The following is a 12,278-nucleotide window of genomic DNA, read 5'->3' as shown; positions in this document are numbered from 1 at the left end:
AGTATATGATGTGTGTACTGTGTATAGTATATGATGTGTATACTGTGTATAGTATATGATGTGTATATTATATGATGTGTATACTGTGTATAGTATATGATGTGTGTACTGTGTATAGTATATGATGTGTATACTGTGTATAGTATATGATGTGTGTACTGTGTATAGTATATGATGTGTGTACTGTGTATAGTATATGATGTGTGTACTGTGTATAGTATATGACGTGTGTACTGTGTATAGTATATGATGTGTGTACTGTGTATAGTATATGATGTGTGTACTGTGTATAGTATATGATGTGTATACTGTGTATAGTATATGATGTGTGTACTGTGTATAGTATATGATGTGTATACTGTGTATAGTATATGATGTGTATACTGTGTATAGTATATGATGTGTGTACTGTGTATATTATATGATGTGTATACTGTGTATAGTATATGATGTGTGTACTGTGTATAGTATATGACGTGTGTACTGTGTATATTATATGATGTGTATACTGTGTATAGTATATGATGTGTGTACTGTGTATAGTATATGATGTGTACACTGTGTATAGTATATGATGTGTATACTGTGTATAGTATATGATGTGTGTACTGTGTATAGTATATGATGTGTATACTGTGTATAGTATATGATGTGTATATTGTGTATAGTATATGATGTGTATAGTATATGATGTGTATACTGTGTATAGTATATGATGTGTATACTGTGTATAGTATATGATGTGTATACTGTGTATAGTATATGATGTGTATACTGTGTATAGTATATGATGTGTATACTGTGTATAGTATATGTTGTGTGTACTGTGTATAGTATATGATGTGTATATTATATGATGTGTATAGTATATGATGTGTATACTGTGTATACTATATGATGTGTGTACTGTGTATAGTATATGATGTGTGTACTGTGTATAGTATATGATGTGTATACTGTGTATAGTATATGATGTGTATACTGTGTATAGTATATGATGTGTGTACTGTGTATAGTATATGATGTGTGTACTGTGTATAGTATATGATGTGTGTACTGTGTATAGTATATGACGTGTGTACTGTGTATAGTATATGATGTGTGTACTGTGTATAGTATATGATGTGTGTACTGTGTATAGTATATGATGTGTATACTGTGTATAGTATATGATGTGTGTACTGTGTATAGTATATGATGTGTATACTGTGTATAGTATATGATGTGTATACTGTGTATAGTATATGATGTGTGTACTGTGTATATTATATGATGTGTATACTGTGTATAGTATATGATGTGTGTACTGTGTATAGTATATGACGTGTGTACTGTGTATATTATATGATGTGTATACTGTGTATAGTATATGATGTGTGTACTGTGTATAGTATATGATGTGTACACTGTGTATAGTATATGATGTGTATACTGTGTATAGTATATGATGTGTATACTGTGTATAGTATATGATGTGTATACTGTGTATAGTATATGATGTGTATACTGTGTATAGTATATGTTGTGTGTACTGTGTATAGTATATGATGTGTATATTATATGATGTGTATAGTATATGATGTGTATACTGTGTATAGTATATGTTGTGTGTACTGTGTATAGTATATGATGTGTGTACTGTGTATAGTATATGATGTGTATAGTATATGATGTGTGTACTGTGTATAGTATATGATGTGTGTACTGTGTATAGTATATGATGTGTATACTGTGTATATTATATGATGTGTGTACTGTGTATAGTATATGATGTGTATACTGTGTATATTATATGATGTGTATACTGTGTATAGTATATGATGTGTGTACTGTGTATAGTATATGATGTGTATACTGTGTATATTATATGATGTGTATACTGTGTATATTATATGATGTGTATACTGTGTATATTATATGATGTGTATACGGTGTATAGTATATGATGTGTGTACTGTGTATAGTATATGATGTGTATACTGTGTATAGTATATGATGTGTATACTGTGTATAGTATATGATGTGTATACTGTGTATAGTATATGATGTGTATACTGTGTATAGTATATGATGTGTATACTGTGTATAGTATATGATGTGTGTACTGTGTATAGTATATGATGTGTATACTGTGTATAGTATATGATGTGTATAGTATATGATGTGTGTACTGTGTATATTATATGATGTGTGTACTGTGTATAGTATATGATGTGTATAGTATATGATGTGTATAGTATATGATGTGTGTACTGTGTATATTATATGATGTGTGTACTGTGTATAGTATATGATGTGTATACTGTGTATAGTATATGATGTGTGTACTGTGTATAGTATATGGTGTGTGTACTGTGTATAGTATATGATGTGTGTACTGTGTATAGTATATGATGTGTGTACTGTGTATAGTATATGATGTGTGTACTGTGTATAGTATATGATGTGTATACTGTGTATAGTATATGATGTGTATACTGTGTATAGTATATGATGTGTGTACTGTGTATAGTATATGATGTGTATACTGTGTATAGTATATGATGTGTGTACTGTGTATATTATATGATGTGTATACTGTGTATAGTATATGATGTGTGTACTGTGTATATTATATGATGTGTATACTGTGTATATTATATGATGTGTATACTGTGTATAGTATATGATGTGTGTACTGTGTATAGTATATGATGTGTATACTGTGTATAGTATATGATGTGTGTACTGTGTATAGTATATGATGTGTATACTGTGTATATTATATGATGTGTATACTGTGTATAGTATATGATGTGTGTACTGTGTATATTATATGATGTGTATACTGTGTATAGTATATGATGTGTGTACTGTGTATAGTATATGATGTGTGTACTGTGTATAGTATATGATGTGTATACTGTGTATAGTATATGATGTGTGTACTGTGTATAGTATATGATGTGTATACTGTGTATAGTATATGATGTGTATACTGTGTGTATTATATGATGTGTATACTGTGTATAGTATATGATGTGTGTACACTGTGTATAGTATATGATGTGTGTACTGTGTATAGTATATGATGTGTATATTGTGTATAGTATATTGTGTATATTGTGTATAGTATATGATGTGTGTGCTGTGTATAGTATATGATGTGTATACTGTGTATAGTATATGATGTGTGTACTGTGTATAGTATATGATGTGTGTACTGTGTATAGTATATGATGTGTGTACTGTGTATAGTATATGATGTGTGTACTGTGTATAGTATATGATGTGTACACTGTGTATAGTATATGATGTGTATAGTATATGATGTGTGTACTGTGTATAGTATATGATGTGTATAGTATATGATGTGTGTACTGTGTATAGTATATGATGTGTGTACTGTGTATAGTATATGATGTGTGTACTGTGTATAGTATATGATGTGTGTACTGTGTATAGTATATGATGTGTGTACTGTGTGTATTATATGATGTGTATACTGTGTATAGTATATGATGTGTGTACTGTGTATAGTATATGATGTGTGTACTGTGTATAGTATATGATGTGTGTACTGTGTATAGTATATGATGTGTGTACTGTGTATAGTATATGATGTATGTACTGTGTATAGTATATGATGTGTGTACTGTGTATATTATATGATGTGTATACTGTGTGTATTATATGATGTGTATACTGTGTATAGTATATGATGTGTATATTGTGTATATTATATGATGTGTATACTGTGTATAGTATATGATGTGTGTACTGTGTATATTATATGATGTGTATACTGTGTATAGTATATGATGTGTGTACTGTGTATAGTATATGATGTGTGTACTGTGTATAGTATATGATGTGTATACTGTGTATAGTATATGATGTGTATACTGTGTATAGTATATGATGTGTATATTGTGTATATTATATGATGTGTATACTGTGTATAGTATATGATGTGTGTACTGTGTATATTATATGATGTGTATACTGTGTATAGTATATGATGTGTGTACTGTGTATAGTATATGATGTGTGTACTGTGTATAGTATATGATGTGTATACTGTGTATAGTATATCATGTGTGTACTGTGTATAGTATATCATGTGTGTACTGTGTATAGTATATGATGTGTGTACTGTGTATAGTATATGATGTGTGTACTGTGTATAGTATATGATGTGTGTACTGTGTATAGTATATCATGTGTGTACTGTGTATAGTATATGATGTGTGTACTGTGTATATTATATGATGTGTATACTGTGTGTATTATATGATGTGTGTACTGTGTATAGTATATGATGTGTGTACTGTGTATAGTATATGATGTGTATACTGTGTATAGTATATGATGTGTGTACTGTGTATAGTATATGATGTGTGTACTGTGTATACTATATGATGTGTGTACTGTGTATATTATATGATGTGTATACTGTGTATAGTATATGATGTGTGTACTGTGTATAGTATATGATGTGTATATTGTGTATATTATATGATGTGTATATTGTGTATAGTATATGATGTGTGTACTGTGTATAGTATATGATGTGTATACTGTGTATAGTATATGATGTGTATACTGTGTATATTATATGATGTGTATACTGTGTATAGTATATGATGTGTATACTGTGTATAGTATATGATGTGTATATTGTGTATATTATATGATGTGTATACTGTGTATAGTATATGATGTGTATATTGTGTATATTATATGATGTGTGTACTGTGTATAGTATATGATGTGTGTACTGTGTATAGTATATGATGTGTATACTGTGTATAGTATATGATGTGTATACTGTGTATAGTATATGTGTGTACTGTGTATAGTATATGATGTGTGTACTGTGTATAGTATATGATGTGTGTACTGTGTATAGTATATGATGTGTGTACTGTGTATATTATATGGTGTATACTGTGTATAGTATATGATGTGTGTACTGTGTATAGTATATGGTGTATACTGTGTATAGTATATGATGTGTGTACTGTGTATAGTATATGATGTGTGTACTGTGTATATTATATGATGTGTATACTGTGTATAGTATATGATGTGTATATTGTGTATATTATATGATGTGTATACTGTGTATAGTATATGATGTGTGTACTGTGTATAGTATATGATGTGTATATTGTGTATATTATATGATGTGTATACTGTGTATAGTATATGATGTGTATATTGTGTATATTATATGATGTGTATACTGTGTATAGTATATGATGTGTGTACTGTGTATAGTATATGATGTGTGTACTGTGTATATTATATGATGTGTATACTGTGTGTATTATATGATGTGTATACTGTGTATAGTATATGATGTGTATATTGTGTATATTATATGATGTGTATACTGTGTATAGTATATGATGTGTGTACTGTGTATAGTATATGATGTGTATACTGTGTATAGTATATGATGTGTATACTGTGTATATTATATGATGTGTATACTGTGTATAGTATATGATGTGTATACTGTGTATAGTATATGATGTGTATATTGTGTATATTATATGATGTGTATACTGTGTATAGTATATGATGTGTATATTGTGTATATTATATGATGTGTGTACTGTGTATATTATATGATGTGTGTACTGTGTATATTATATGATGTGTATACTGTGTATAGTATATGATGTGTATACTGTGTATATTATATGATGTGTGTACTGTGTATAGTATATGATGTGTATACTGTGTATAGTATATGATGTGTGTACTGTGTATAGTATATGATGTGTATACTGTGTATAGTATATGATGTGTATATTGTGTATATTATATGATGTGTATACTGTGTATAGTATATGATGTGTGTACTGTGTATAGTATATGATGTGTGTACTGTGTATATTATATGATGTGTATACTGTGTGTATTATATGATGTGTATACTGTGTATAGTATATGATGTGTATATTGTGTATATTATATGATGTGTATACTGTGTATAGTATATGATGTGTATACTGTGTATAGTATATGATGTGTATACTGTGTATATTATATGATGTGTATACTGTGTATAGTATATGATGTGTGTACTGTGTATAGTATATGATGTGTGTACTGTGTATAGTATATGATGTGTATACTGTGTATAGTATATGATGTGTATACTGTGTATAGTATATGATGTGTGTACTGTGTATAGTATATGATGTGTATATTGTGTATATTATATGATGTGTATACTGTGTATAGTATATGATGTGTATATTGTGTATATTATATGATGTGTATACTGTGTATAGTATATGATGTGTATACTGTGTATAGTATATGATGTGTATATTGTGTATATTATATGATGTGTATACTGTGTATAGTATATGATGTGTATATTGTGTATATTATATGATGTGTATACTGTGTATATTATATGATGTGTATACTGTGTATAGTATATGATGTGTATATTATATGATGTGTGTACTGTGTATATTATATGATGTGTATACTGTGTATAGTATATGATGTGTATACTGTGTATATTATATGATGTGTGTACTGTGTATAGTATATGATGTGTATACTGTGTATAGTATATGATGTGTGTACTGTGTATAGTATATGATGTGTATACTGTGTATAGTATATGATGTGTATACTGTGTATAGTATATGATGTGTATATTATATGATGTGTGTACTGTGTATATTATATGATGTGTATACTGTGTATAGTATATGATGTGTATACTGTGTATATTATATGATGTGTGTACTGTGTATAGTATATGATGTGTATACTGTGTATAGTATATGATGTGTGTACTGTGTATAGTATATGATGTGTATACTGTGTATAGTATATGATGTGTATACTGTGTATATTATATGATGTGTATACTGTGTATAGTATATGATGTGTGTACTGTGTATATTATATGATGTGTATACTGTGTATATTATATGATGTGTATACTGTGTATAGTATATGATGTGTGTACTGTGTATAGTATATGATGTGTACACTGTGTATAGTATATGATGTGTATAGTATATGATGTGTATACTGTGTATAGTATATGATGTGTGTACTGTGTATAGTATATGATGTGTGTACTGTGTATATTATATGATGTGTATACTGTGTATATTATATGATGTGTATACTGTGTATAGTATATGATGTGTATACTGTGTATAGTATATGATGTGTGTACTGTGTATAGTATATGATGTGTGTACTGTGTATAGTATATGATGTGTGTACTGTGTATATTATATGATGTGTATACTGTGTATATTATATGATGTGTATATTATATGATGTGTGTACTGTGTATAGTATATGATGTGTGTACTGTGTATAGTATATGATGTGTATACTGTGTATAGTATATGATGTGTATACTGTGTATATTATATGATGTGTATACTGTGTATATTATATGATGTGTATACTGTGTATATTATATGATGTGTATACTGTGTATAGTATATGATGTGTATACTGTGTATAGTATATGATGTGTATACTGTGTATATTATATGATGTGTATACTGTGTATATTATATGATGTGTATACTGTGTATATTATATGATGTGTATACTGTGTATAGTATATGATGTGTATACTGTGTATAGTATATGATGTGTATATTATATGATGTGTGTACTGTGTATAGTATATGATGTGTGTACTGTGTATAGTATATGATGTGTATACTGTGTATAGTATATGATGTGTATACTGTGTATATTATATGATGTGTATACTGTGTATATTATATGATGTGTATACTGTGTATATTATATGATGTGTATACTGTGTATAGTATATGATGTGTATACTGTGTATAGTATATGATGTGTATACTGTGTATATTATATGATGTGTATACTGTGTATATTATATGATGTGTATACTGTGTATAGTATATGATGTGTATACTGTGTATAGTATATGATGTGTATAGTATATGATGTGTGTACTGTGTATAGTATATGATGTGTGTACTGTGTATATTATATGATGTGTATACTGTGTATATTATATGATGTGTATACTGTGTATAGTATATGATGTGTATACTGTGTATAGTATATGATGTGTATACTGTGTATATTATATGATGTGTATACTGTGTATATTATATGATGTGTATACTGTGTATAGTATATGATGTGTATAGTATATGATGTGTGTACTGTGTATAGTATATGATGTGTGTACTGTGTATATTATATGATGTGTATACTGTGTATATTATATGATGTGTATACTGTGTATAGTATATGATGTGTGTACTGTGTATAGTATATGATGTGTGTACTGTGTATAGTATATGATGTGTATAGTATATGATGTGTGTACTGTGTATAGTATATGATGTGTGTACTGTGTATAGTATATGATGTGTATACTGTGTATAGTATATGATGTGTGTACTGTGTATATTATATGATGTGTATACTGTGTATATTATATGATGTGTATATTGTGTATATTATATGATGTGTGTACTGTGTATAGTATATGATGTGTGTACTGTGTATATTATATGATGTGTATATTGTGTATAGTATATGATGTGTATACTGTGTATAGTATATGATGTGTGTACTGTGTATAGTATATGATGTGTGTACTGTGTATAGTATATGATGTGTATAGTATATGATGTGTGTACTGTGTATAGTATATGATGTGTATACTGTGTATAGTATATGATGTGTGTACTGTGTATATTATATGATGTGTATACTGTGTATATTATATGATGTGTATACTGTGTATAGTATATGATGTGTATACTGTGTATAGTATATGATGTGTGTACTGTGTATAGTATATGATGTGTGTACTGTGTATAGTATATGATGTGTGTACTGTGTATATTATATGATGTGTATACTGTGTATATTATATGATGTATGTACTGTGTATAGTATATGATGTGTATACTGTGTATAGTATATGATGTGTGTACTGTGTATAGTATATGATGTGTGTACTGTGTATATTATATGATGTGTATACTGTGTATAGTATATGATGTGTGTACTGTGTATAGTATATGATGTGTATACTGTGTATATTATATGATGTAAATATCATATAATAACATCCTAATCGTCACCCGGACACCCTCTATAATGTAATAATCGTCACCCTGACACCCTCTATAATGTGATAATCGTCACCCGGACACCCTCTATAATGTGATAATCGTCACCCGGACACCCTCTATAATGTGATAATCGTCACCCTGACACCCTCTATAATGTAATAATCGTCACCCGGACACCCCCTATAATGTAATAATCGTCACCCTGACACCCTCTATAATGTAATAATCGTCACCCGGACACCCTCTATAATGTAATAATCGTCACCCTGACACCCCCTATAATGTGATAATCGTCACCCTGACACCCTCTATAATGTAATAATCGTCACCCGGACACCCCCTATAATGTAATAATCGTCACCCTGACACCCTCTATAATGTAATAATCGTCACCCGGACACCCTCTATAATGTAATAATCGTCACCCGGACACCCTCTATAATGTGATAATCGTCACCCGGACACCCTCTATAATGTGATAATCGTCACCCTGACACCCTCTATAATGTGATAATCGTCACCCGGACACCCCCTATAATGTAATAATCGTCACCCTGACACCCTCTATAATGTGATAATCGTCACCCTGACACCCTCTATAATGTAATAATCGTCACCCGGACACCCTCTATAATGTGATAATCGTCACCCGGACACCCTCTATAATGTGATAATCGTCACCCTGACACCCTCTATAATGTGATAATCGTCACCCTGACACCCTCTATAATGTGATAATCGTCACCCGGACACCCCCTATAATGTAATAATCGTCACCCTGACACCCTCTATAATGTGATAATCGTCACCCTGACACCCCCTATAATGTAATAATCGTCACCCGGACACCCTCTATAATGTGATAATCGTCACCCGGACACCCTCTATAATGTGATAATCGTCACCCGGACACCCTCTATAATGTGATAATCGTCACCCGGACACCCTCTATAATGTGATAATCGTCACCCGGACACCCTCTATAATGTAATAATCGTCACCCGGACACCCCCTATAATGTAATAATCGTCACCCTGACACCCTCTATAATGTGATAATCGTCACCCTGACACCCCCTATAATGTAATAATCGTCACCCTGACACCCCCTATAATGTGATAATCGTCACCCGGACACCCCCTATAATGTGATAATCGTCACCCGGACACCCTCTATAATGTAATAATCGTCACCCGGACACCCTCTATAATGTGATAATCGTCACCCTGACACCCCCTATAATGTAATAATCGTCACCCTGACACCCCCTATAATGTGATAATCGTCACCCGGACACCCCCTATAATGTGATAATCGTCACCCGGACACCCTCTATAATGTAATAATCGTCACCCTGACACCCTCTATAATGTGATAATCGTCACCCTGACACCCTCTATAATGTGATAATCGTCACCCGGACACCCTCTATAATGTGATAATCGTCACCCTGACACCCTCTATAATGTGATAATCGTCACCCTGACACCCCCTATAATGTGATAATCGTCACCCGGACACCCTCTATAATGTAATAATCGTCACCCGGACACCCTCTATAATGTGATAATCGTCACCCTGACACCCCCTATAATGTGATAATCGTCACCCGGACACCCTCTATAATGTAATAATCGTCACCCGGACACCCTCTATAATGTGATAATCGTCACCCGGACACCCTCTATAATGTAATAATCGTCACCCGGACACCCTCTATAATGTGATAATCGTCACCCTGACACCCTCTATAATGTAATAATCGTCACCCTGACACCCTCTATAATGTGATAATCGTCACCCGGACACCCCCTATAATGTAATAATCGTCACCCGGACACCCTCTATAATGTAATAATCGTCACCCTGACACCCTCTATAATGTGATAATCGTCACCCGGACACCCCCTATAATGTAATAATCGTCACCCGGACACCCTCTATAATGTAATAATCGTCACCCTGACACCCTCTATAATGTGATAATCGTCACCCGGACACCCTCTATAATGTAATAATCGTCACCCGGACACCCTCTATAATGTGATAATCGTCACCCTGACACCCTCTATAATGTGATAATCGGCACCCGGACACCCTCACTACAATATAATCATCCTCTCTTATTATCATCAGTCATCACGTGAGGTTGTCAGCCCCCCGCCGTTGTCAGCCCCGCCCCCTCACTCACCCAGGCGGGTAGCTGTTGGGTGTTCAGCCCGCGGGTCACTTCCAGGCTCTCGTTGTCCAGCAGCTCCCAGGCCGCCCGCATTCGGGCAAGTTTCGACTTCTTGTTTCGGTTCCAGAAAATCCAGAGAAAAAGTCCGAACAAAACCCAGGTGAGACTGAGCCCGAGCCGCCCGCACACGTACACCGGTAGCAGCAGCAGCAACACCCGGCACAGCGGCCGCAGCAGCCCCAGGAGCGCCAGCGGGTCACCGGGCAACGGGCGGCCAGCCGGGGGGGCAGCGGGCTCTGCGCCCTGCGGGTCAACATTTCTCGGGTCCCCCTCCTGTCTCGTCATGGCTGGATGTCGCCCGTCATGTCACCGAGGATGCCCGGCAGAGTGTGACCGGCCCGGGACAGCAGCTCCAGGTGACACTCATAGCCACGCCCACGACACACCCGGCGGGCGCACCCGAGCAGACTCCGACTACCTGCACCGCCCTCATAACCCGGGTAATGACAACCCCCATCATCCTCCACAACCTGGAAACTACCTGCCGACCATTCTCTTCTGACGGGTCACCTGGCGCAGAGTTTTACGGCGTGATTCGCTTTACGGCACCGTTTTGTTCAGATCGCCAGTTGGAGACCGCGCCATTTCTGTGAAGAACAAGTACAGAAAATCGCGTCACAAGATGGCGGCAAATAATCACCAATAAGGCGAAACGAGAACCAGGAGCGAAATGAACCCCAGAAAATCCTCCGGTAATTTCCGGTTTTACAGAAATGTATGTTTTTAAACTGGAAAAAGAAGTGAAAATGTCCAAATTATTTAATATTTCACTTATTTTGGGAGAATTTGCGTCTATTCCCTCAATGTCGTGGTAGCGGGGTCACATGACCACGGCGGCCGCAGAGTCCGGAGGCGAAAACTCGTCCTGATCCAAATCTAACAAATCTATCGGGGTCTCTGGAGGGGCCGCATTATTGGTCGCACTT

The 12,278-nt window shown here is 33.7% G+C and overlaps 1 protein-coding gene across 1 annotated transcript in view; it reads right to left on the bottom strand.

The window, feature by feature from the left end:
- Positions 1 to 11,716, bottom strand: part of ESYT3 (extended synaptotagmin 3) — an 81,303-nt gene extending 69,587 nt beyond the window's left edge. The window contains exon 1 of the mRNA XM_075831018.1: positions 11,305 to 11,716. Within this exon, the coding sequence (XP_075687133.1) occupies positions 11,305 to 11,637 (333 nt within the window). The 5' untranslated portion in view covers positions 11,638 to 11,716. The remainder of the gene's footprint in view (positions 1 to 11,304) is intronic.
- Positions 11,717 to 12,278: the final 562 nt, after the last annotated feature.

The sequence above is a fragment of the Rhinoderma darwinii genome, chromosome 6, assembly GCF_050947455.1.
Source record: "Rhinoderma darwinii isolate aRhiDar2 chromosome 6, aRhiDar2.hap1, whole genome shotgun sequence".
Taxonomy (NCBI): Eukaryota; Metazoa; Chordata; class Amphibia; order Anura; family Rhinodermatidae; genus Rhinoderma; species Rhinoderma darwinii.
This window is presented reverse-complemented; position numbering and strand designations above follow the sequence as displayed.